Source organism: Condylura cristata, unplaced genomic scaffold (assembly GCF_000260355.1).
Source record: "Condylura cristata isolate star-nosed mole 26May11 unplaced genomic scaffold, ConCri1.0 scaffold00017, whole genome shotgun sequence".
NCBI classification, from domain to species: Eukaryota; Metazoa; Chordata; class Mammalia; order Eulipotyphla; family Talpidae; genus Condylura; species Condylura cristata.
The window spans coordinates 1029282-1056731 of record NW_004567118.1 but is presented as its reverse complement, the minus strand read 5'-3'; the positions used below and the strand labels follow the sequence as shown (position 1 = coordinate 1056731).

At 42.1% G+C, this 27450-nt stretch overlaps 2 protein-coding genes across 3 annotated transcripts in view; both read right to left on the bottom strand.

Moving 5' to 3' along the window:
• The window catches only part of LOC101632737 (leucine-rich repeat-containing protein 37A-like), a 40592-nt gene extending 18821 nt beyond the window's left edge, over positions 1 to 21771 (bottom strand). The window contains exons 1-7 of the mRNA XM_012726026.1: positions 21433 to 21771; positions 14844 to 21114; positions 14063 to 14210; positions 11719 to 11790; positions 8446 to 8517; positions 6463 to 6534; positions 5759 to 5839 (exon numbers count right to left, since the gene is read on the bottom strand). Of these exons, the coding sequence (XP_012581480.1) occupies positions 5759 to 5839; positions 6463 to 6534; positions 8446 to 8517; positions 11719 to 11790; positions 14063 to 14210; positions 14844 to 21114; positions 21433 to 21771 (7055 nt within the window). The remainder of the gene's footprint in view (positions 1 to 5758; positions 5840 to 6462; positions 6535 to 8445; positions 8518 to 11718; positions 11791 to 14062; positions 14211 to 14843; positions 21115 to 21432) is intronic.
• Positions 21772 to 21944: 173 nt separating this feature from the next.
• The window catches only part of RDM1 (RAD52 motif containing 1), an 8719-nt gene continuing 3213 nt past the window's right edge, over positions 21945 to 27450 (bottom strand). Inside the window, exons 4-7 of one of the 2 annotated variants that reach the window (XM_004684070.2) lie at positions 26946 to 27114; positions 25921 to 26019; positions 23737 to 23822; positions 21945 to 22332 (exon numbers count right to left, since the gene is read on the bottom strand). In XM_004684070.2, the coding sequence (XP_004684127.2) occupies positions 22222 to 22332; positions 23737 to 23822; positions 25921 to 26019; positions 26946 to 27114 (465 nt within the window). In that variant the 3' untranslated portion in view covers positions 21945 to 22221. The remainder of the gene's footprint in view (positions 22333 to 23736; positions 23823 to 25920; positions 26020 to 26945; positions 27115 to 27450) is intronic. The other variant, XM_012726121.1, reaches the window with a different exon arrangement.

Sequence of the window (27450 nt, the reverse complement as noted above, 5' to 3'; positions counted from 1 at the left end):
AAAAAAAAATGCTATGTGAAAGAAGAGAAATGCCAAAGGATCTATGTCATAATGTTTTGTTTGTATGAAATGTTCACTTCAGGCAAATCCACAAGGATGGAAGGTAAATTAGAAGTTGCTAGGCCTAGAGCGAGGGAGAAATGGGAGCGATAGCTAATGGTATTTCATTCCAGTGTGCTGAAAATGGCCAGGAGTTAAATAGTGGCAATTGCTTTACAACTTTGTGAACATGTTTAAAACAAAACAAAAACACAAAAACCACTGAACATTATATTTTATAATAAGTTTTATGCTATCTGGATTATATTTCAATTTTTTTTTTTAAGAACCATGTTGTAATAGAGAGCACTAGTTGCCAGAAGACCAAACACATTGGTAGAGGAAAGAAAGAGTAAAGGCTAAGCTTCTCTGTGATCAAAGAGTAGGTCATTGTCAAGACTAAGGACCATATTATTTGCTCTTGCCTTGGGATCGTCTAGATTTTTCAGCAGCATTAACTTGTCTGATTTATAACAATGGTCAATAGTAAGATGATGTTATAAAGAGAAAGGATGTGATAGCCCCATGTCTGCTTAAGTGTAGTTCCTTAAACATTGAGACTCTGAATGTCATTTGCTTTGAAAAACTTTTTTTTTCTTTTTGGCATTAAAATGCTCTGTGCTAGCAACTTCTTCCACCCTCCTAAGCCTCCCAGGCATTAAGCAAGACATAAAGCAACAGGCAGCAAAAACAATGTAGCAAAGTTCATTTTCCTCCAAAATTTTCTCTTCTTTACTCTTTCTTAATTAGCTTATTGATGAAAGTGTACCCAGTATTCCGCTTAACCAGGCAGCTTTTCTCCAACTGAGATTAATGTCCTTGTATTTAACCCCAGTGATATCAAATATTGGGCCAATCTAAATTATCCTATTTTGTCCTGCTGTCTTTAGTACAGTCTTCCTTCACTAAGGTGAGACCTGGGTAAGGGAGAGAGTGAGTAAGAAATGACTAAACAGCTCAAATTTGGGGGACTTTGAAGCAACTTTTCTCCATAAACCACAATATGACCACAGTGGACACTGCCCTTCCATTTTGGCTTAATTCCTTTATTTTATAGATAAAACTTCTGCTAACTCCTAACCCATTGCCTTTTGACATACATACGCTTATATTTGGCAGGGGTAAGATGTAGTGACTGTCTCCAAGTATAAGAAATATGTTCAGAATTTTTTAAAAAATATATCATATTGGAAGGAGAAAACTCAATTTTTGCTTAAGACATTTGTTGTAGAACAATGCAACAGATTAAAGGTAGCTCGCAAAGCAAGGCAACATTTCTTACCTGCTATTTTTTTTTTCTCCAAATTCTTCTACACAGGTCCAGACAGATGGGCTACGTTTCCTTTCTATTAACTGAGGAGACAGAGAAGAATTGAGGACTGAAACATGCCATCACTGTCCTGAATGTACTGAAATCCTAACAGCTTTAGCTGAAAAAATGTCCAAAGTAGGCAGGGAAAATTAAAATAGGACAAATTCCAAAACTGTCTATGCCAGAGTCTCAAGTCAGGCAGGGAAAACTGGTTCCTTGAAGGTGGTCAAAGAAACAAGCAGAGTGACCTAAACCCTGTTCCAGCAGGTTCCAAGTACTTGGGGATGGAGTAACCCCTTTCCTTTATTCATCTACATAGGTCCATGAGCCATGAGAGCATGACTCTCCATGGGAAGCTCCTCAATACAAGACCCCTAATTGCATCACGTAACTCCTTTCTCAGGGGGCAAAAATCTAAAGAATCTGAAGTGGTGAGTCTATATTTTAATCAAATTCTGAGGACAGCCTTGAAGAAGAGTCCTGCATGAAGAACAGCACAAGAAGCAAAGGGTCAGGCAGGCGTGGGTTTGAATCTGGTCCTCACTTTCTGGTGAAGTGACCTGTGTCATGAACATCTCTGTGCCTTAGCACCATCTGCTTCAGGAGAGTTTGAGGATTAAATGAAAGAGCGGGCGATCCAAGGAAGGAATAGAAAGCCGGGCTCAGAATAGGTGCTCAGCCGTGATGATGTCATAGCTGCACTGGCCAGGGAGCAGAAACCCTGGAGATGCCCACTGCAGATGGCCAGGGGAGTGGAAGTGCTATAAGGAAAGGAATTCCCAATCTCAAAGGTCCTATTCAAATTAGAAAACAGCTTCAAGATACAATGCGAGAAAAGTCAAATGGTCTTCCTTTAGTGCCTGTTACAAGGCACAGCTGAGCTGCATGGAAAATTACTTGCAAAGTTCTCAAGGAGTTATGCCACTTAGTAACTGTTAGTTATCCAGCATTTGAGTTTTGATGTCTTCATCCCCCAAATGGGGGATAATAATATCTACATCACAAGAGTTGCTAGGGAAGCTAAAATGAGCTAGTGTGAGGAAACACGTATGACGCACTCACCAAGAGCTTCAGACATGCTACCTTAAATTATATGATAAGCAAAAGTACTAAGTATAATGCCTGGAACATAGTAAGTACCTAATAAACTGTAGGTATTAAGGAAATGTTGCTGGGCAAAGAAAGACTTTCTAAAGAAGAATTTCCAAGAAAGAAGATACCAGTTGGGAAGCATAAGATGCATTTGGGAAAAGAAAAGTTGAGTAATTGCTAGGTGTGACAATCTCAAAACTTTAAAACTGTTACAAATAAAAGCCTACATCACTCCCAGAAGATAGCTCCGAGTTGTTATTTTCATCCTTAATGTTTAGGCATTTCTGAATTGGAGAAGCAGTGCCAGGATTCCAGTACATACCAAGAAGTGATGACAACACACTGGCGCGTGTAAACTGTCCTGCGGACATGCCAGAAGCTGGCGCTCCCTGTCAGCACCCGCCTGCAGCTTCTCTGTGGCCGCAGCTCAGTCTGCCGTCATACAGATGGTCTTCTCTAGCGTGGCTATGCCCCTCAACGGGCGGCCAGGGTTAGGGTTCCCTTTATTCTCTCTTTGTGCCTTTTCTTGGCACCACTTCGACATAGCGCCCACGAGCCAGCCTGTGAATGTGCACTGTCTGGGTAAGGTGTGGCCTTTCTACAGTGTACAGTCCTTCTGTCTCTAAAACCAGGGAGCTCAGATGGTTAGAGCCAATGAAGTGACTTGAAAGAAATTTTTAAAATAAGCCATCAGTCTGGACCTGTGTAGGTGAATGAAGGAGAAGCACTTTTTAGTTGGGGGAAAAGTATACTTCACATTTGGTATTATTAACCATTGCTGACTTCCATAATGTATTTCAGCTGAAAGAAACATGATTATTATTATTATTCAAAAATCATACTTATTAGTAAACTTTTGGCCTGTCTCCGAGGTGGATTTCACATTCAAAATAGAGTCTTTACCACATTGCTAACTTGTTGATTCAGTTTGTCAATAATATAGACACTTCATTCAAGAAACTTACTGTGATATAACTACCTGGAACCCAGGGGTTAATCAAGATTTGTGGGGCCTGGGTCCCATCTACTACAGGAAATCCTGCATAATGAATGCATGTAAAATTATGAATAAAAAATTGCTAGGACCCCTCCCAAGACCAGGTCTATGCAAGCAAGAAGCCCTCCAGCCTAAACCTCAGTCAACTCATGGTAAATCCATCTCAGCTTGGTTTTTTTAAACAAACGTATTTAACTCTGGAAAAATATTGTCTCAACTCATAAATCCCAGCAAGGTAATAGCTAATCAAATGACTTAACTTGAGGGGTGGTATTCTCTTTTAGCAACTTGCCTTTGGGAAGAGACAAGTTTATATTTCAACAATGTTTATATTTCACCATAGCAAATATTACTTGGAACAAATTAGCTTTGTCTATTAGAAAACTTTGGCTCAAAGCAAAGGAGTCCAGCCCCCAGTGAATATTGTGACAATCTTTTGAAAGTAACTGTGAATTAAGTTTCAGGAGCACAATTCTATTCCAATCATGACACGAGTATTAGTTTATTTCCAACACCACTTAGCTCTTATTCTTTCATTACCTTTTCCTGTCATGAGATGAACACAGAAACTCAAGATGAACGAGCTGGATGTCTTCCAACCAACTGCCCATTCCCTACTATGCCAGTTCAGACCCGTCACCACTATGCCAGTTCAGACCTGTCACCACCAGCAGGGGCAAGTGCTGCTCTGGTAGGTTTCCCCATTAACACCCATCTTCCTCCTTACAGTAGGAGTTTTTGGGGACCAAGACCCTATTCTAGCCTTCTTTGCATCAACAGTATGTGTACTGATGCACAGGAGACATGTTACTCAGCACGTGTTTCTGAATGAATTCATTAATTTTTTTAACGGTGAATGTTATTTATTTATTTATATAATAGCTTATTATTACATCACTGTGCATTTTTTCATCTCAGTTGTACAAATTCATTAATTTTTACCAATGGTGATTCCACAACTTTTTGATGAGTTTTTCTTCTGTGGCTTACATAACTACACCGAAATAGAGTCTTATAAAGGACTCTTGGTGTTATACAATGATCAGTAAAGATGATGAGGTGAAGAGCACATTGACACAACTGAAGTTTCTCGGTGGAGAGCCCTACTTGGCCTGCTCTCTGGCATGTTTGTGGGAGGAAAGCCGAGCATCAGTATTCCTTTTCCAAATTAGGCTTCAGCAAATTAGTGAGTAGAAAGGGGAGGCATCAGCTGGGCTTCTGCAGAAACTCTTAATCCAGCTTTCAGAGACACCCTGAACATGTTCATATAACCTGAAGGAAACCATGAAAACTGGATATCTGAACCACAAGACAGGTAGAACTATCTTTTCCAGTGTCAGGTCTAAAGCAGATCTCTACCTTGGGACTAAAGTCCCCCTCTAGCCTAATGACTGAACATACCCATAATGATTTCCTGTGTCACAGAGAAAGCACAGATTTTTTGTTGTTGTTGAAAGGCAAGAAAGTACATGGGATTAAGCTGCAGTAATGTGTTTTCTTTATGAATATTCCACACCTCAAAGGCTCCTATTGTTCAGTTTTTAAAAAATGTTCTTGGTGGGTCTTCCCTGGTGGTGCAGCGGGTTAAAGCACAGCACTAAGAAGCTAACGCCACTTTAGCATGAGTTCCCTCCCTGCCCCGGAGCTGACCCACATGGTGTGGCAGACCTCTCCTGACCCGCCCGCTGCTCCCCTCAGCAGTGTACTTCATCAGTCGGCCTGTTCTGCTTCCCGCTCTTACTCTGGTGAATCCTCTCACTGCCCCTGCACCTCTGGCCTGTACCCCAGTTCTGTATGCACAAATAAAGAAATCTTTAAAGAAAAAATGTTCTTGGTGATTTGGGAGAAAACGTTCCTGTGGTGGGTGTTCAGGAATTCTTTCTGCTTTGCCAAGTCAAAGGAAGAATCCATGTCTGTTCCTTGGAGATTTTTGTGCTAAACTTGATTCTTTGTGGCTCTATGTTGCATACGTACAAGCAGTCATGAACTTTACACAGGAGGAGGAATCAAAGTTAAATTCAAAATGGCGTTTCAAGGGGAATACACATATTACAGGCGCCATCTCTGGGATCCCCAGATCAGTGCCGCTCTGGTGCCTGTCATTGACCAAGGCTCCGACGGCAGGAGGGAAAGCAAAGCATGTCACCTGAGACCATCTCTTGGCCTCTTTGTACCTTAGTTTCCTCATTTGTAAAAAATGAATGGACTTGAAGACATGATTTTCAGAATTCACATTGGATTTATACTCAGATAACCAATAATGGTATGATGTTTCTACACACAGTTTGTTACATGTACTCAGCTTCTACTTTACTTACAGCTTATGTAAAAACTGCATTCCATGCCAGGCCTGAAATGTTCCAAAGCTCAGTTCTGTGAGTAAATTGCAACCAAGATTTCTGAGAAAAAAAAAAAAAGAAAAATTATATTCTTTTAGAACATGTGTCCTTTGGCAGGAATTCTAAGTTATGTGTGATGAAGTATAACCCCAATACTTTCTCCATGCACTAAAGAAATCTCGTGGTAGAAGATATTTGCTTGTGATCTATACTGTCATGTTTATACATAGGTGCAATCGATATAAAATAGTAAATTCCCAGTAAATACTTTTGTTAAGTGACCTTTATTTCTGTATAACTGAGTTTCAAGACTTCAGCACTGTGGGTATTTTGGCCTGGGCCATCCCTTGTTATGGGGCAGCTTTCCTGCACTCTGCAGGGCATTTTGCTGCATCTCTGCTCTCTGCACTCTAAGGCCAGGGCCGTTATCAGTTCCGACAAGACATTGCCAAATGTCACCTGGGTACTAAGTCACCCTGGTTGACTGTTGTTCTAGAATGATTCAGCCTAATCTGTAATTTTCACACTAATCTTTATTAGAGACAAAAAAAAAATTTTTTGGTAGATAATTTTGGTAGCTTTCTACTAATAAAAATTTTAATATTTAAAAATGAATAACAATGAGGTTTGTAACTAACTTTTGTAAACACCCCAGATATAATGAAGTTATATTTGTAACTTACATAAACTGCAAGAAAGGAAGTGGTTCAAATGTACGCCTTTCAATAGACTGTATTTTATTGCAGGACAAATCTCTAGGAAAAGTAAAAGGAAAGTATTGCCTCAATTAGCTACTAGGTATCTGATTTGTAGGAATAACTAGTAGAGGTCAGAGTGATAATATCGAATGAGTAGCTCCTCCCTAAACTTTAAACCTTAGGAACTGAAATTTGAACCTTCTGGGGCCCTGAAAACCCTGTCTCATCTCTCCCACCTTCATAATCTTCGTTAAATAAAATATAGAACTATAACTTTTAGTAGATTTTGGAGGTTATCTTTCCTGATAGCAGAAGGGTTGACTAGCTGATCTTTTGTTTTTATTAATTTCTATGAGCTCAAAGTTTTAAAACTCTATATATAATTATTATTTCCACTATTAAAAGGAACATTCTTACATTTATACCTTGTTGGTTTAGTGATATTTTTCTGGGTCAATTCAATACCAGAAGAAATAAAAGATAACCTTTCACATAACTTGAAAGAAAGTTACTCCTCTGATTTATACATAACTTTGAACTAATTCACTATTACACTTTCCATCATATTAATAGAACTTCATGTTTTGGCTTTACATTGTCTTAATAGTTCATGAACTTCATTGCTTCCCTTGTACAGTAGCAGGGCAGCAGAAAACGACAGGCACTAGATTTCTATTTTAAACATCTATTACCTTTGACTATAGTTGACTCTCCTATTTCTATTGTTTCCAGCTTAGTCCCTCACTTTCCACCGAGGTGGGTGTCACCTCTAGGCTCTGCCGTGCTAATCCATGCTCACACAGTTACCAGATTAACCCTCGGAAGTAGTTCTCAATACAGCCTCGCTGGAAAAGAGATCACTTGGGAACTTAGTACTACGCATACTTCAGCCCTACTGTGAAATGGCTGAATTAGTCACTATGGGGGTGGGAACTATATTCAGGGAATCCATAGTTGGGGGTAGGGTGTGTCCTACAGCACCTTTGTGATAACATGGTAGTCAGGCTATAAGCATTTCTAATTATACCAGTTAATCATCCTTATAAACATTACTTTTAATACTGGCATAAAAATTCCTGCATTAAAAACCTTAACACCAGTCTGCTCACTTGGTAACTTACTATGTTCTTGATAATACTATTTATGTGATACATCTGCTTAATCAAATATTTCATATTTGTTAATTTAGATTAATTTGGAATTCTGGCATTCAAATTAAGGTGTTCTACCAGGGGAGAAAATAATAACGATCAACTATATACCAGAGACATTTTACAGGGGTGGAATGGGGAAGGGATCAAAAAGGGGGGGAGGGAACAAGTGTACTGGACTATGTTGATGGCACGCGGGTGATTTGGTGACAGGAAGCCCACGGGGATTACAACTGAGATGGGAAAAGGCAAACAATGATATAGAAATAAACTATTATATTATTTTTAAAAAGAAAGAAAAAAAATAAATATAAAACAAGTTTTTTTCAAATCTTATCTGTAAATGCCAGACAGTAAATAATCAAGCTTTGCAGGTCATACATGATCTCTGTTGTGTGGCCTTCTGTTTCTTTTACAGACTTTTTTTTTTACCATATAAAAACAGTTCTTAACTTGTGAACAATATAAAAATGAACCATGGGTCATGGGATTTGACCCACGGGTCAAATATAAACATCAATATGAGCAGATGGTTTATGAACAGTTACATAATTAGGTTCATATGGCTGTTTCTAGCTGCTCAGATCTCATTGCTATTTTTCCTCTCTAACTGAATTTTTTTCTGTCAATATCTTGTCTATATAATTAAAAATGCTGCAAATGCATAAGAATTACTTAATGCTAGAGATCAGCTGAGACCCTTCACAGACTGACACAACTGTAGAATTTTATTACTGGAAGAAATGGTAAAGATTATTAATTTGAATTCCTTATTTTATAAATAACTAAAAACTCAAAAAGATGATTAACAACTTACAAATACTGGAGGGATAGCAGGCCTTCAAATGAATCCTTGTGTAATTCAGTCAAATGATTTTCACTGATAATCCTGAAAAATGAAAAGATTACTTCTGGATCCAAATGAAAAAAAGTATTTACTACACGGGATCCATGACTACATGTGGGGGAAACCTGAGTATGTGGGACACCCCTAAAGCTAGGGATGGTGACCTCTGCCTGTTTTAACTCAAACCTTTCTTCTCATGTCCTCCTTTGCGTCCATCTCCATCTGTCTCTCTCACACGCACACTGCTATTCTCCCCAACCAATAGGATATTTAAAGTCGTCTATCTACTACCTAGATCAAAAAGTCTGTTAGACCCAAGCTCTGGGTGGCCATTTCTCCTTCTTTCCCCAAACATACTATAGAAGCCCCATACAGAACTAGCTCGGGGCTACAAATGAAGCGATTTGATATTTTTCCCCATTAAATTTTTTGAAAAGTGCAATGCTTATTGCAGCAGGAGCAACCTAATGCTCGTTGACAGAAGACTGGGTAGGGAGATGTGGTGTACTGACACCATGGAGTACTATTCAGCACCAGGAAAAGACGAAATGTTGCTATTTACAGCACAATAGCGTGAATTTGAGGGAATCATGTGCAATAAATCAAGTCAGAATGACAAAGACAAGTATTTTGGGCATTTACCAAACAGATGATTGGAAAAAGTATTTCATTTTGTATAAAGATGGTCATTAATAAACAACACTGAGGGAGAGAAAACTGTCAAGGGATAGAAGGGGTGGTGGCGGTGAAATATTTTGAGAAAATGTACCTAAAATGAACACAGCTTAATAATCATAAAACAAAGGCCTCCATGAGTTCATCCATGTCAGGAACGAATGCTGCAGGCTTCCCAGTAGCCCCTGCGTGCCCCTTCCCAACCACAACCTTCTCTGACCCTGAAAGGTAATTACTTCTCTTACCTTACCTATCTTAACTGGTAGTAACGCCCTTGTTTTTAAACATGTACCTCTACTTATCATCTATAAGCCATAAACAGCATAGTTTAGTTTTGCTGCTTCTTGAACTTCATGTAAACGAAGTCATTTATGCATTATTCTCTACGCTGCTTTCATCAACATTCTGCAAAATATATTGTTGCATTAGCTAAAGTTGGTTCATTTCCCTGCCTGCTACCCATGTAGCTAAGTCACAGAGACAGGTAGAGAGCTGAATTTCTTAATCTACTTTAATTATTTAAAGTGTTTAATTTAAAAATGGAAATGATGCAGTTATTTGAAATTAAGTGTATTTGCAACAATTTGGGTACGTGATGCTACTTTTTCAACTGTAAATGTTATGAAATCTGAATATAGATCAATTCTTTTTGACAAAAAATTAAGTAACCATATTGAAATTTCAATTAGTATGGAAAAATAATATAAACTCATTAGCAATTTTATCCTCTGTACATGTAATGATATATTACTAATGCATATAAAAATACATATTGAAAGTTTTTGATATAAGGATTAAATAAATATATCAATATATTTTTTCCATCTATTTATTCCTTTATTTTTTAAGAGGCTACCAGAAAATTTAAGATCTTGATATGGCTTGTATTATGTTTCTAGCGAGCTGGATTCTGCTGTGCTCATTCTACTGTTGGTGGACAATAAGATTCTTGTAGGTTTTAGCTAACACTATGAACATCCTTGAGCATGTAGCCTGATACATATTTGCTTGCATTTCCCTAGAATATAATAGGGGGACAAAGCTGTTTTCCTGCTAGTGACAGACTGAAATATGCCAACTCTCTACCTGTCCAGCCTCCACCAAAAATCCCTAAGAATGATAGAAAAAATATAATAAAAAAATCCACAACTTTAGCTTAATGCATAGGAACAGCTCCAAGAATTGCTTTCTCACCAGAAATGACCAGGGGGAAGTGCAGGGTGACTGGCTGGGCTGTGTAGTAGGCCCGTGAGCAGCACATCAACCCCACATGCTTCCTCTTTGGACAAGGCAGCCAAAGATGCCTCCTCCAGGCAGGGGCAGTTGGCGTTAGAAAGGATCAGGGTGTGCATGCCCCGACTAGCCGCTAGAAGCACCTCCCACCTCTTGTTTTCAGGGACATCAGTCAGGAATAGAGGCCCCAGGAGTTCATTTCATACCTTTTCTTGAGCAGAAACAGAATTTGAACTACAAAAAAGAATCACACTTAGGAATGAATCAACTCAAGATTCTTTGTAAATTCTCCAGAGATGAGATCTTGGTCTGTTTTGTTCTTGGGTCTGGACCCTTAATACATAAAGCAGCTCTTGGCACATAGTAAGTATTCTATAAATATATGTTGAATGAATTCAGAAAGTTAGAGTATCAATTTTCAGATATACTACTCTCACTTAAAGCACATCATCTATTATCACTCATGAAGATAAGTAGAGATTATAGGAGAATTGTCTTTCTTTTCCACTACATTTGTGACTCAGTTCTTTGAGACAATAACCCTACAAGAATTTCATAAAAGTTAAGGGCCCTTTCCTAGAAAACTATACTTTCTTGAATACATGCAAAGGTGTGCATCCAATTTCAACATTTGGGGATCATCCTTTTAGGGGAGGCATCCATTAACAGAATGAATAGAATTCAGGGCACCAAACTTAGAGGGGAAATAAAATTTTATCTCTCTCTCACAACTTCAAATACATTTTATTCCAGTGTGAATGTAGGCAACAAGCCACAATAGATTAACATCTGGTCTCCAATAGAAATCACCTATTTTCATATATTTGTTACAGATACCACAACTTGGAAGTTACAAGGCAGTTCATATTTTATACAGCCCTACCACTGCAATCTGTTACTGTGTAAAAAGAAGATTTACTATGATATTTATTACTTATCACCACATTTAAAGAATATATTTTGAAAACTGTATTTCAATAGAATTGTTTCCTATATATTAACTTATTATGCATCTAAAAACATTACCCTAAGCTTCTAGAGATCACCAAAAAGATCTATAGTGGGGGGAAAATAAAAGTTAAACCCTGCCCTGGGGAACTATGGCGCCCTGATTTAGTAAACTCTGCCATACAGGTATAAATAAATCTCAAATTCAGACATCTTGAAGCTTCACTAGACTCATGTTATAGTCTCCCATGTTTTTTTTTTTTAATGCATGTTTTCTAAAAATTAACTTTCAAGCTTCAAAATTCTTACTCAAAATAAGGATTTTACAATGCAGTTAGGGTGATTTTTTTTTTTTTTGGTATTCATATTTAGAGAAAATTTACTCACAGTTTCTCAGCCCAACGGTATGAGTTCCATATATTTTCATCAATGTAAGAAATAGAGTTTCCTTGGAAATTTCTGTGAAGAAACACAGTTCATATCCTTGAATAGGTAGGAAAATGGACAGAATAAGTGAAAGAATCATGGCAACCTTGGGGGGAATGTTCAAACACAGAAAAGCCCAGCTTTCTAATTCCACAGCTCTCAGCTTCTCAGTCTGCACCATTAATGCAGACATGTGTAGGGCCATGCTCTTCAGAACCTGAGTTTCCCTGTCTGTCCAGTTTCTTGGGTACACAAGATAATGCCAGTTAATTTGAATATGTTATTCCCCTCCCCCGCTACTGATGTGTTTAAAATAACTCCTGTTATAAAGCAGTGAGAAAATGATAAACACTTAGACAGAAAAATGGCAAAAATTTATCATTATGAGTCAACAATGACTCATGCAACTATCAGTGCCATCTGTTGAATCTCTTGAGGTGTTAGGAGGGTAATGGCAATTACATAGCAGAGGGACTAATGTGGAAATATCTTAGACATTGCATAATGAAAAGGACAAATCAAGTAACGCCTTGATGGGAAAAATGCAAAGGAAAGAGACTGGAAGGAAGCATATTCCATAATGCTAACAGGAATTATCTTATGGGGGTGAGGGAGGGTGGGATGGAATTTTCATATTTTACCTTGTACACTTCTTTGACATTTTTCTAACAGTGAAAAATGTCCCCATAAATGACATGTCAAATGTCTGAAGTTTGGTTTCAACCACTAACTGAGAACAGCAACAGTTTACCTATTTGGTTTATGGGCATATTTTTCAGAGCATCCAGATAAATGAGAAGCGGTACCTGTCTGCCCATGTGCTCAGCAGACATTTCCACTCAACCAGAGAAGTCTTCTGGCCGATTTACACTCACCAACAGATATGTCTAAAACTCAACTCATCTTTAAACTGGGCTTTTCCCCCCAATTGCTGTACTGCCACTACTTATACCACCAGCACTGTCATCATCCAGAATAGAAACCTGAGTCATTTGATTTTTCTTTCCTTTTCCCCCAACTCTAGTCAGTTACTAAATCCTTTTGGCTCTCTGTCTAGTACTTTCAGGATTTCCTGTCTACTAGCACACTCGCTCTGATTCACCCCTTTCTCACTTAACTCCTAGGCTTTGCTACAGCATTCTTCTGGTCTCCTTGAATCAAGCTTTCCTTTCTAGCTTACTCTACTAATAAATTCTTTAAAATCCCACCTTTTAATTTGTTGAGCTAGTGTTAGTTATATCACTGTATTTGGGGACCAGAGGACCCCCCCACACCCTTGTTTTCATCTTTGGTCTTCTTTGAAAACTTTCAGTAGTTCTCCATGTCTCAGAATGTAACTTTCAAACCCCTTTAGATGATACTCAAGATTTTTTATAATAATTTTTCATTACTTCATAATCCATTTCCTTACAACTTAATTGTTTATTAAAGCCTGATCATTCCTACAGCTTTGCTTTTGGTTAGACTATATTCTCTCTATTTAACAAATCACAGTTATTCTTTAAGTTCTGGCCAAAGTTTTAGCTCCTCTATGCTGTTTCCCTGACCTTCACACTCCGATTATAGGCTCTGGTGAATTAAAAGCATCAATAGTCTTTATCTCTTCTAGTACTTCCTTTATAGACATATTCCCTCACTTCTGACTTATCACTGTCATATTCTAGAGACAATATCATACTTGCAACTCCCACACTACTTAGCCTTGGGCTGGGCATAAAATAGGTGCTACATATAAAAGTCAGAGAACAAAGGTGAATTCTGAACATAACTGAGGGGATTGGATAATAATAATAGCTAATACATATATATTACATATATACATATATCTTCTTATGTAAGGCATTGACATAAATGTTGTATAGGTATTAATGAACTCATTCAAATCCCAGAAAGATGCTATGAGGTGATAGTTATCATAATCTCCAATTTACTACAGATAAAACATAAAGCTAACAAATGACAGATCAGGGTTCAGACTGCTGGCTCCAGAATCTCTACTCTTAACCACTTGGCAGTATTACCACTAATAAAATGGGGAGGACAGAATACTGCAATAAAGAGGAAGAAACAAAAATGAGAGGAGAGTAGAAGTTAAGGAATGAAATCATGGGGCTAAAAAATGGATGAGGGAGTAAGAGTAAGAGCAATTACAAGTTAGACTAGTGAAGGGGGATAAAAATGAGGAAAACAAAAGGTAAAAGCAGTTAGTCAGTGTGGGCTGGGGAAAGGAGGAAGGCCAGAAAGTTTGAGGAAAGGTTGCCAAGTCAGGCAAGAATGAGGAGAGTGAATGAGAGGCAATCCTTACAAGGTGGTGAAGGTGCCATTGTAGGTGTTGGGCTCTGGCACAGGCACTCTGCGGAGTCTCCGCTTTGGGCTGAGACCAGCACATGAAAGTGTCTCATCTTTGCAGGTACAGAGTTCACATATATTGATGTGTGTAGTGGCATTCTGTCCTGGTTGGTTGGTAAAATTCATGTGTCCCCTTCCTTGCTCATATAAATCCTGAGCTACTGCAAGGGCAAACACTGTCTCAGTTGATTCTTGTTGCTGAGTTGCAGGAAATTCCATGTCCACAGGTAGAATAGTGGCTTGGTTTGTATGTTGACTCTGAGGAGTTATAATCTTCTTTTGGACTGTAGAATGTCCAGCTTTCATAATATGCTCTGGAGTTATGGTGAGGTTCAAATGATTATCTGTTGCATGGTGTGAGGTAGAATGATGACCTTGATCTTGACCTGAAGTTGGAACTGTCACCTCCTGAATGAATGGCTGCTCAACTAGAGCTTCTTTAGGTGGTTCTAGAGAGTGAGCTGAAGTCTTCTTCATGATGGGAGAAGGTTCAACCTCTGCATAGAATCCTGCAGTCGTGTTAATTTCCAGACTTTCAGGCTGAACTGTTGCATACTGACTCTGAACCTGCTCTGATTGTGGAAGTATCACTTCAGGTTGCTTTAGGGAAGTTGTAGTCTGTTGCAGGACTATAGAAGGTTCAGCTTCTGTAGTATATTCTGGAGTTATGGGGAGCCCCAGGTCCAAAGGATGATCTATGACATGGTATGAAGTAGAATGCAGAACTTGATCTTGACCTGAAGTAGGAACTGTCACCTCCTGAATTAATGGCTGCTCAACCACTTCTTTAGAAGGTTCTGGAGGGTGAAATGTCACCTCTTGAATTAATGACTGCTCAACCACTTCTTTAGAAGATTCTGGAGGCTGAGCTGATGTCTCCTGCATGATGGGAGAAGGTTCAACCTCTGCACTGGACTCAGCAGACATGGTACTTTCTAGATTTGAAGGTTGAACTGTTGTATGCTGACTCTGAACCTGCTCTGGTTGTGGAACTATCACTTCAACTTCTTGTGGAGGAGCTGTGGTCTGTTGCAGGACTGTGGAATGTTCAGCCTCTGTAGTATGTTCTGGAGTTAAGGTAAGCCCCAGGTCCAAAGGTTGAACTGTGACACTGGATGACAACGAATGCTGAACTTGATCCTGATTTGGTGTTGGAACTGTTGCCTCCTGGTGTACTGGAGACTGAGCTACAATAACATCGTTAAGTGGCTCTGGAGGTTGATTTGGGGTTTCCTGAATAAGTGGAGAAAGTTCAATTTTCTTACTGGCTTCTGGAGTTATGCTAAATTCCAGGCCCACAGGTTGAACAGTGACTTCACTCAAGATTGGATACTGAGCCTGAACCTGCTCCACGTGTGGAAGTGGCACCTCAGTGTCCTCTGGAGAAGTTGTTGTCTGCTGTGAGGTTGTAGGATGTTCAGCCTCCACAGGATGTTCTTGAGTTATGTTAAGCCCCATGTTCAAAGGAGAAATTGTGACGTTGAGCAATGGATCCTGACCTTGATCCTGTTCTGGAATTGATTCCTCACTTTGGAATGGAGATAGTGGATCTGGAAGTTGAGTTGTGGTCTCCTGCGTGTCTGGAGAAATTTCAGCCTCCTTACTGGGTTCTGAAGTTATGTTCAGTTCCAGGTCCAAAGGATGTAATGTGACTTCACTCAAGGTTTGATGCTGAGCCTGAGCCTGCTCTGGATATGGAAGTGGCACTTCAGGAGTATTCTTCTGGATGATCGTAGAATGTTCTTCCTCCATACTAGCTCCTAGGGTTATGCTAAGCTCTAGGCTAAGAGGTTTAACTGTGACACTGGGAAAGTTTGAATGCTGAGTTTGACCCTGTCCTGAAGGTGGAATTGCAATGTCATCAAGGACTGAAGGTTGAACTGGGGTCTGCTGGGCTGGAGGAGTTTCTACCTCATTAGCGGGCTCCAGAGAAGTTGGAAACTCCTGTTGGTTTGGAGGTTCCATCTCTGTATTGGGCACTGAAGAGAGAGTAGGAGAAACTTGCAGATCTGGAGAGGATTCCACCTTTTCAGGGGTCTCTGGAAGCTGTATTGGGTACTCCTTGGGGGCTAGAGAGAATTCTGTCTCATGTGGCTCAGGTTGAGCTGCAGCTTCCTCCTGAACTAAAGATGTTTCAACCTTCTCAGGGAGTTCTGGAGGCTGAGATAAGCCCTGCAGTTGAGTTAGAGAAGATTCTACTTTCTTGGGGGGCTCTGGAAGCTGATATGGGGTTTCTTGCTGGGATAGCGAGCCTGATTTATCAGGGGACTCAGAAGATATAGTTGGATCCACCTGAGTAACTGGAGATTGAGATGGAGTCTCTTGCTGGGTTGGAAGTTTGACCACTTCAGTGGGCTTTGGAGGATGAGCTAACATTTCCTGTTCAGCTGCAGATGGTTCAGTCTTTGTAGGGGGTTCTGGTGGCTCATCTAGGGGCTCCTGTTGGACAGAAAAACCTCCTGTGTTCTCAGGGGGATCTGGAGTCTGAGCTATAGCCTCTTGTTGGTCTGGAGAAGACTCAACCTTTTCAGGGGACTCTGGAAGTTGGGAAAGGGGTTGAGACTGTTCAGGGGGAGCTGGAGGTTTAGCAGGGTCATCCTGATGCAATGGAGAATTGTTAGCTTCCTTAGTAGGCTTTGGAGTTATGGTGACTGTCAGAACCATGGGTTTGGCTGTGGATTTAGGAAACACTGGATGCTGAGCTTCACTTCCAGGTTGAGCTATAACATTCATAAGGGGCTCTGTAACAGGTGGGCCTTGGTGATCTGGCGGTCTGGTTCCCTCACTGGGCTCTGACTGTTGAGTTGGGTCCTCCTGCTGAACTGGAGAAAACCCTACACCCACTTCAGGCAGAGCTGCGTCCTCCTGTTGGTGTGGAGAATGTTCAACTGTTTCAGAGAGGACTGGATGAGGACCTGGAACTTCTTGTTGGACTGACAAAGTTTTCAGCTGTTCAGAAGACATGTCAAGCATATTTGGGATCTCTTGTTGGGGGAACTCTTCAACCTCATCAGTGAAATCTGGAGTTACTGTAAGTACCAAAGACAGAGGCTTGATGGTGACATCAGGCAATGTTGGAAGCTGAGCTTTATCTTGACCTGTAGAAACTTCCTCCACGTGCTCTGGAGCATGAACTCCAACTTCTTCATTAGAGTGTTCTGATGTTTCTGATGTCTGAACTGGTGTCTCCTGTTGGGTTGGAGAAGGTTCAGCCTTCTCAGAGGTCTGTGGGAGCTGGGCTGGGACCTCTTGTTGGGGTGAAGTTTCCATAGGTTGAGCCTCATTCTGAATTGGAGAAGGTCCCACCTCTGTAGAAGTTCCTACTGTTATGGTAACCTTAACTTCTGCAGGTTTGACAGTGGCCTTGGTTAAGTTTGAATGCTGACCATGATGGTGACCTGGTGAAGCTACCTCATGATGCTCTGGAGGTTTAGCTAGCTTCTTCTGCTGGGTTGGAGAAGGTTTAGCTTCTCCAGAAGGCTCATAAATTTGATCTGGTTGCTCCTCCTCACTAAAAGGCTTAACCTCTGGAGATTCTGGAGGCTTAGTTGAGGCATCCGGCTGGGTTAGAGAAGGTTCTGTCTCCTCAAGGCGCTCAAGAGGCTGAAGTGGGACCTCCTGCTGGGCTGCAGAAGATTCAATATCTATACTAGGCTCAGAAGCTATGCTAACTGTAACACTGGGCAAGTTTGAATGAGTTTGATGCCGACTTATATGTTGAGTTAATCCTTCATTACTTGCTGGCACTTGAGTTAATTCATTAGGATACTGTGGAATCTCAGTTGGAACCTTCTGATAGACTGCAGGTTCCACCTCTTCAGAGGGTTGTGCAGGTGGAGCTGGCGCCTCTTGATAGGCTGGAGAAGTTTCAACATAATTAGTGACCTCTGGAGTTATGGTAACAGTCACAACCACAGGCTTAGCGGTGACAGTGGGCAAGTTTGAGGGCTGAGGTGCATTTTCACTTGAAGATGGAACATTTCCCTCATCAGGTGCTGATGGTTGAGCTCCAACCTCTACAGATGATTCTGGAGGCTGTGCCAGGGCCTCCTGAGAGTTTGGAGTGGGTTCTACTCCCTCAGGAGCCTCTACAGCCTGAGCTGGAGCTTCCTCCTGGACCGGGGCAGGTTCCACCTTCTCAGGGCTCTCTGGAGGTTGAGCCTGTGCCTCCTGCTGGGTTGGTGCAACCTCACTAGTGATCTCTGGAGTTATGGTAACAGTCACAACCACAGGCTTAGTGGTGACAGTGGGCAAATTTGAGGGCTGAGGTTCATTTTCACTTGAAGATGGAACATTTCCCTCATCAGGTGCTGATGTTTGAGCTCCTCCCTCTGTAGATGATTCTGGAGGCTGTGCCAAGGCCTCCTGAGGGTTTGGAGGAGGTTCTTCCTCCTCAGGAGCCTCTACAGGCTGAGCTGGAGCTTCCTCCTGGACCGGGGTAGGTTCCACCTCCTCAGGGTTCTCTGGAGGCTGAGCCGGTGCCTCCTGCTGGGTTTGTACAACCTCACTAGTGATCTCAGGAGTTATGGTAACAGTCAGAAACACAGGCTTAGTGGTGACAGTGGGCAAGTTTGAGGGCTGAGGTGCATTTTCACTTGGAGTTGGAACATTTTCCTCATTTGGTGCTGATGGTTGAGCTCCAACCTCTACAGATGATTCTGAAGGCTGTGCCAGGGTCTCCTGAGGGTTTGGAGGAGGTTCTTCCTCCTCGGGAGCTTCTACAGGCTGAGCTGGAGCTTCCTTCTGGACTGGGGCAGGTTCCACCTCCTCAGGGTTCTCTGGAGGCTGAGCCAGTGCCTCCTGCTGGGCAGGAGTTATGGTAACAGTCACAACCACAGGCTTAGTGGTGACAGTGGGCATGTCTGAGGACTGAGGTTCATTTTCACTTGGAGATGGAACATTTCCCTCATCAGGTGCTGATGGTTGAGCTCCAACCTCTACAGATGATTCTGAAGGCTGTGCCAAGGCCTCCTGAGGGTTTAGAGGAGGTTCTTCCTCCTCAGGGGCCTCTACAGGCTGAGCTGGAGCTTCCTCCTGGACCGGGGCAGGTTCCACCTTCTCAGGGCTTTCTGAAGGCTGGGCCTGTGCCTCCTGCTGGGTTGGTGCTACCTCACTAGTGATCTCTGGATTTATGGTAACAGTCACAACCACAGGCTTAGCGGTGACAGTGGGCAAGTTTGAAGGCTGAGGTTCATTTTCACTTGGAGATGGAACATTTTCCTCATTTGGTGCTGATGTTTGAGCTCCAACCTCTGTAGATGATTCTGGAGGCTGTGCCAGGGTCTCCTGAGGGTTTGGAGGAGGTTCTTCCTCCTCGGGAGCCTCTACAGGCTGAGCTGGAGCTTCCTCCTGGACTGGGGCAGGTTCCACCTCCTCAGGGTTCTCTGGAGGCTGAGCCTGTTCCTCCTGCTGGGTTGGTGCAACCTCACTAGTGATCTCTGGTCTTACAGTAACAGTTACAACCACGGGCTTAACGGTGTTACTGGGCAAATGTGAGGGTTGAACTTCATTCTGCGTTTGAGATGGAACATTTTCCTCATTTGGTGCTGATGGTTGAGCTCCAACCTCTGTAGATGATTCTGAAGGCTGTGCCAAGGCCTCCTGAGGGTTTGGAGGAGGTTCTTCCTCCTCGGGAGCCTCTACAGCCTGAGCTGGAGCTTCCTCCTGGACCGGGGTAGGTTCCATCTCCTCAGGGTTCTCCGGAGGCTGAGCCTGTTCCTCCTGCTGGGTTGGTGCAACCTCACTAGTGATCTCTGGAGTTATCATAATAGTCAGAAACACAGGCTTAGCGGTGACAGTGGGCATGTCTGAGGGTTGAGGTTCATTTTCACTTGGAGATGGAACATTTTCCTCATCAGGTGCTGATGGTTGAGCTCCACCCTCTGTAGATGATTCTGAAGGCTCTCCTGGAGCTTCCTGAGGGCTTGGAGGAGGTTCTTCCTCCTCAGGAGCTTCTACAGCCTGAGTTTGAGCTTCCTCCGGGACAGAAGCAGGTTCTACCTCCTCAGGGTTTTCTGGAGGCTGAGCCTGTGCCTCCTGCTGGGTTGGTGCAACCTCACTAGTGACCTCTGGAGTTAAGGTAACAGTCACAACCACAGGCTTAGCAGTGACAGTGGGCATGTCTGAGGGCTGAGATTCATTTTCACTTGGAGATGGAACATTTTCCTCATCAGGTGCTGATGGTTGAGCTCCTCCCTCTGTAGATGATTCTGAAAGCTCTCCTGGAGCTTCCTGAAGGCTTGGAGGAGGTTCTTCCTCTTCAGAGCCCTCTCCAGTCTGAGCTGGAGCTTCCTGCTCGGCTGGGGCTTCCTGCTGAACTGGGTAAGTTTCAACCTCCTCAGGACTTTCTGGAGGCTGAAGCTGTGCCTCCTGCTGGGTTGATTCAACCTCATTAATGACCTCTGGAGTTGTGGTAATAACAACCACCACAGGTTTAGTGGTGACATTGTGCAAGTGTGAGCGTTGAGCTTCATTCTGACTTGCAGATGGAACATTTTTCTCACGATGCAGTTGTGGCTGGGCTGCAAACTCTGTAGATGGCTCTAGAGGATGAGTTGTGGCTTCCTGAGTAGATGGAGAAGAATCCACTTCCTCAGGTTCCTCAGTAGGCTGAGCTAAAGTTTCCTCCTGGTCTGATGGAAGTTCATCCTCTTCAGGGGAATCTGAAGGTTCATCTGGGGCTTCCTCTTCACCTACAGATAGTTCTGATTCCTCAGAAGACTCTGAAGATGCAGCTGGGGCACGCTGTGTGGTTGCAGAATTTTCAAATAGCTTAGCAACTTCTGGAGGTGTTGACTCCTGCTGAAGTGGTTCTACCTCTTCAGAGGACTCTGGATGCTGAGCTTGGGGTGAAAAAGATTCCTCGTCCTCAGGAGTTTGTGCAGGGGCTTCTTCGTGGGATAGAAGTTCACCCTCCTGAGGCTCGGGACGTGGTTCTGGGTCTCCTGTTAAGTCTGTAGGTTGGTTGTCCTCGGGATAAAGGATATCCATGCTAGTATCTAGATAATCCTGCAACTTTTGAGGCATTGGCTGATGTGTTTTTGGCAACTGGCCTGGAGTTCTAACAACTTTGGCAAATCTTGGATGCGCAGCTACATCTCTCTTCAGGAGTTCAGGGGAGAAAATGAAACTCGTTGGTCTTGAACTCTGCCTATCTAGAGGTGAAAGACGTGTTTCATAGGGTTGGTGATCTTCAGGCTGATCTAGAGCTACAGTCAGAATCTTACTTTTGAGTGGAGGAAACAAAGTTGGGGCCTGATTCTGATCCCAACCTCGCATTGGAATCATTTCTGGGGCCCTTTGATGCTGGGTCAGCTTGCTATTCACCTCCTGATGTGAAACCACAAACTGATCTGGTCCTGGCGACAGCTCTCCAACTGAATCTGTGACCAGAGTCCCAGTCAACTCCTGAGGCGGCGCCAACATCTGGGCTGGAGAGGAGGATTCCGGGTAATTAAAACCCCCTGGCTCCGCAGGGGGGGTGAGCGCTTGTGGAGATTCAGGTGGGCGATCGGAGGAGTGCGAAGACCAGGGCTCGATAATCCCTGGGGGGTCGGAGGCCAGCTGGACTGGGTCCAGGGCCAACTCCGGAGCCGCCTGGAACAGCAGCCACAACGGTTGCCACGTGAGGAGGAGCCCTGGAGCCCAGAGGCGCAGCCGGGACATGACATGCGGAGGCTCCCGGGCGCAGCGACCCAGGCCAGTGGGGCGCCGGCGCCCTGAGCGGGAGCCCAACCGTTATGGCAGCCCCGTGATGCCCGCGCACTTAGCAACCACGCGCCCCTCCCCCACTCACGCCCCACCCTTTGTTGACCACACCTTTATTTACGCCACCTTTATTAGTCTCGGGCCAAGATAAGTTCTGTGCCCCCAGAGCGAGCCCTTTTTCCAGAATCACCAAAGCACGAGCCTTCCTTCGCCCTGCCAAGAACACACCTACTTCCAGCAGGGTCTTCTTTTCCCCTTCATAGAGGCAGGATTTAGACTGCATACGTGGGTGGCCCGGGACTCCAACAGCTTGGGAGTGGGTGGGTGGGAGATTAAAGGACGTGAGAGTGGGGGGTGGGAGGCACAGAGCTTCCCAAGAGAGCCATATAGTCAGGCATCCTGGGAAATTCAAAAGTGCTGGTCCAGTTCTGGCAATCCGAACTCTTCCTCGTCAAAGCTGAAATCTGAGAGACATTCTTCTTCTCCTTGGCCATACTGCTTCCAAGACAAGTAGTTGACCTGAAAAATGAGCACGAGTTAGAGTGGGATGGGCTGGGGGAGATATTTTACATTTAGTTATTCTGAAATGAATCCATTTCTTCTAAACACTCAGTATCCATTGCTGATCATTAACTCACTATAAGATAAGAGCTAACACTGAGTGAGGATTCCAAAATTTCTGCAGGAGGGGTTTTGGGAAGTGAGCAGTTCACTCTGGAAGAGAGGATAGGAAACCAAGTAAACAAGCCATTTTATACAGGCATGGGATAACTTCCCCCATGTTCCCCTGGCTCAGCACAGCAATGAATCCAAGAAAGTAAATATGCCACTTCTCAGAAGTCTAACCTCGGTGGACACATGAAGACACTCAGGATGTTAAAGTTAGCATATTAAATAATTTTCTTGAAATACTGTAACTAGCACCCAGTTTACTTCCTTCATGGCCCCTCTTATAATCTGTTTTAGTCTTGCTTATTGTCTGACATACCTCTAGAAACTCCCAGAGTAAAGGGGCTTCACCTTATTCCCAGGGTGTGGTACATAGTAATGGTTTTTGAATGGAATTGATTCAAAGACTGGCCTCAGATGATCTGTTTCTATAATCAGGTTTTTGAAATCTTTAGCATTAGTAATGAATCTCTTCCTCTGACATCTCACAGTAAGTTAGCCTTCTTAGGACCTAAATTTGGATAAACTTGATGTTACCTTGAGTGGTTTGATTTAAGTTGAATTAAAAACATTTATTTTGCGCACACACACACACACACAAAATCATTTTTCAGACTGTAACCACCTTTTTCTTTCTTTACTTTATTCCTTTCCAAGTGATCTTTGCAACCTTGGGGTAAGCTAAATACAAAGAAGTATAGCCTCAATCTCTACGACATGACGTACATTTTTTTGCTCCCACTTTTAAACATCCCATGTGTAGTATAATAATATTTTCTTTTAGAAATTACTTTGACAATTTACTCCCTAACTCAGAGCATCCACTTGATTTATTTCCTTCAGCAAGTTTTCATACAAGACATATATGAGATGTCAGGATCTGTGTATTACACCTTATTTAAAAGTGCAATAATTTTCTAATGCTACAGCGTAGTCACTCTTAAAGTCATAGTTCCTTTCTCCCCAGATTTCTGGGGTCTTGTTTGAGGGGAGTTGAAAGGGTGTGCTTCTGAGGTCTCTTACAACTACAGGAGTATTCTGAGTGTTCTTAGTTCTCTCCCAACAAGGGGTCAGAGCCAAGCCAGGGCTCCAGGAAAAGTCTTAGAAAGTATCTGCACTCAAAATCAATTTCCGAGTTTCACATTTTCATGTGTATAAAAGAACTAACTACATGCCAAAGACCTCCCAATCCTGCTGATTCTTTGAATTATGGCTATACTGACTGTGCAGTCCTCAAGTTTTGTCTCTACATACTTCAATTAAATCCTGAAGTTCTTCCTCAACTCTGGCATCTTTGATGTCTTCACCGGGTCTGTACTCGACAGCTATTTTACCACTTTCTGAAATAAAGTTTACAATGATCAGTTCAGAATTTTTTTTTTTAAACTTCCTGTATACAGTAGAGGTATATACAGCAATATTGGGTGTTAGTTTCTGTTTACACCTAATAACTGCACATTCCTTTGATTTTTAAAAGCAGAAAATAGGAATTTTCCTAGAAGTTTTCTCACCTCAAACTTCATATTCATATTCATATATTTATATATATATATATAGTACCAGCTACTAAAAAACTTTATGATATTACAGACAGGGACTAAGAAATAATAACAAAAAGCTTAAAATTGCAGAAAAAAATGTTTATAAATAAGCCAACAATATGATTAAATATTATATTGTGGTTCATGTGAACTCAAATATAAGCTAGTGACTAGAGGAATACAGGATATACTTTATATTAGAAATAAGTCAAATGTCTACTATTACTTCCTGGGAGCCAGAATTCCACCCCTTGAGGGGTAAAGGGAGGGACGTCGGGGTGGAGGAGCATGAGCAAAACACAAAAACATCTGAGCATTTTATTGGCAGAAACTGGTCCATGTACCTTAAAGACAATGTAGCCCAGTTATGCAGTCTAGAAGGCTGGGGCCACTCCAGGGTCACCTCTTACAAGCAAATAAGGTCTTTGACAACTTAACTAGAGTTTCTCAGTCTCTAAGAGTGCAGGTATGTGAAGCAAGGGAAAATTCTCTTCAGATATTGTCTGCTGGTCAGCATTTCCTTTGGGTACAGACCTCTGCAGAATTCCACAATCAACACTATTCAGAAGCATGCCTGCTTTCAAGGCTCACAAAACATAGCCGACTCTCCCATAAAAGTCACATTCACCCAAAATGTCAGTGTCAGAAATAAAAATGACCGGAATTGATACTCCAAAAACATAATCTGATAAACGCTCACTTGGACGAACAGCAGCAGTAACAGCTAACACACTGGGTCTGCTTGTAGCAGAGTGATCCAGGGAGAGGGCGGTCGGCTTCCTGCCCCGCCCTACGGAAGGGTGGAGCTGAGCAGGAGGCGCTCGAGGAGACTGAGGATGAGTGAGGCATGGAGGAGACCTGGCTGAGGAGAAGCAGAGAGATGGCGAAGGAAGACTGCAGGAGGCACGAGGAGCGGAGAGCCGTGAAGACGCTGTGTTTGCGCTCAGCGTGGACTGGTACCAGGACTTGGCTTACGTGGGAGGAGACGGAGATGAGGGGCAGAGGTGAAGGCTGCTGATAATGGCGGCCTTTATCTTGACTTGGGTTTTGACTTTGCCGTTTTCCTTCCAGACTTGCTGCCCCCTCTGCCCCTTCCCTGTGGTCCCCACCAGAAGATGCCTTAGGCTGGCAGCGGGCTTTGGGCCTCAGCATTCTGCTCTGGGCACACTCTGTTTGACTGGTGTTTACCCATGAAAGGATGAGGCACTTTGGGTGTTTAGTTGAGAACTATTTTAACGGTGTTTTCTCTTTTCTATTTATTTCACACTAGTTATATTAGTTATTTTCTGTTGAAGGTCTGATGCACTACAGTATGTTTTGTCTTGATGTGGTGGATGGCAGAACCTATTTAGAGAAAGTAGGTTTGGGAACCCCAGGGCGCCCCTCACTCTGCCCCTAACATGCTTACCAGGGTCTAAGCATAGTGCTAAGCTTTTACATTCATGATCTCATCTCCCCTGAAGTAAGCTGAAACACTAACTCTAGTTTGTAAATGAAGAAAGTGAAGCTTATAGTTATTAAATACCTTCAAGTCTCTCTGGGTATAAAATCTAACACTGCATAAAAAAACCTAAGAGACAGAACTCAAACACATTGTCCAAAGCTTATAGTAACTATACTACTTTGTATAGGTAGGCAAGCACATCAAACACGTTCTGGGTGAACTGAGGAAAGGCATTCTACAAGTCATTCTACAGTAAGACAATAATATTTACTGTCATCTTTCTCATAAATGTCATAAAGAGCAAATTTGAGATTGCTATTGTGAAGGTATTTTGTGAATGTAAAAAATCCAGAGTACTTGAGACAGCTATTATTTTCATGCAATTAACTTTTCAAAAATAGTTATTTTTTGCCTATTGAAACAGATATTTGAAGACAATCAAGAAAGTCTTACCTAAAACCACAATCAACAGTTTTTGAAATGCATCTGACACAGCCTTCTGAATAGCAAGTTTCTGGGTTGTCTTCCTTTTCAAAAGTAATGACAACGGCCCTAAATTCAACCAAAACACATGGATTTAAAATGCCTCTCTGAGTAATTGACGTGTCTCTTATATGTCAAAAATAATGCATCCACGTTTCTAAAATCATTGTCTTAGCAATACAAGGATGTAACTGCTTTTCTGCAGATATGTCCTGGCAGGGTACATTTTTACTGCCTGATCTATTCTACAAGTTCCCAAAGAACTAAAAGGGAGGTACAAACCAATAACTTGGCACATATCTCATGGTACTCACAGGTTTCAAATGGATAAGTTGAAGTTACACTCCTAGACCCTGCTCTCCTGTGCATCAAAGACTGGAATCACACAATGAGACAAGTTTAAAGTGGTGCAGATGACTGGATTTCCCCCAGTCTCTGACCTACCAGAGTCAACGCCATTCCCTCACTAATAGCTCTGCTTCGGGAAGGCAGCAAGACTCACCCTATACCACTAATACTAGCTCTGCCCCTCAACATTCTGCTGAGGAGCACAGATTTTAAGAAAAAGCTCAGAATCAATAGGAAGACCCTTTCTAGATATCTATATTTGGCTTGTCCACTCAAGCCATTTCTATAGGAAGTAAAGTATACAAGAGTCTACTTAAATCTTTAGATAATGGTTTTTCTGAGCATTACAATTAATGTAAATTTGAAGGACTTTTAGCACAAAGCACAGTCTTTATCAAAAACAGGGAAAATGTTATTTCCCTCTGCCTTTGTTTCTTGGCAGGAAGTTGGCTTTAAAATTTTGAAGTTAAAGTTGAAAAAAAAAAACATATGATAAGGCAGAAAGAACACTCCCCAGCCTTTAGCAGCTTAGCAAAGGGAGGATCTGATGGTTCATCTGAAAAGATAAACTTTGGGGAAAAGGCTGATTCTTACCACCCCCCACCTCCTGCGTGTGCGCACCCCCAACCCCACCCCTGGAGACCGACCTTCCTCCACGGTGTCCAGAGGCCCCTCGGCTAAGCCGACTCCAGGACTCCTGCACCCATAGGGTGGCAGCACCACCTCTAGAGCACAGAAGAATTTCAGGCTTGGCTTTTGAAGTGATGCCACAGTGTCTTCATTTTCCCTTTCGTTCAGGTCAGAAAGATCCTGAAGCTATTAAGATTTTGAATATAAGTTTCTTCCTAGGATTTCAATGTAGACTTCAAAATGTTTTTGTTACTAGGAAAAAATAAACCAGACCCAGAAATCTCACCTAAGAGGTAGCACATCTTATAGCTTCAAAATCAAGGTAAGACTAAGACTTGAAAATGAATTACTATTAGATATAGATAACTACATATACATACCTATTATATACATACATATATCATATATAATATGAACATGTTATATGTATAACATACATGTACACATATATTATACATATAATACTAATATACATATATTATACATGTGTGTTTGTATTATATGTGTATATAATACATATGT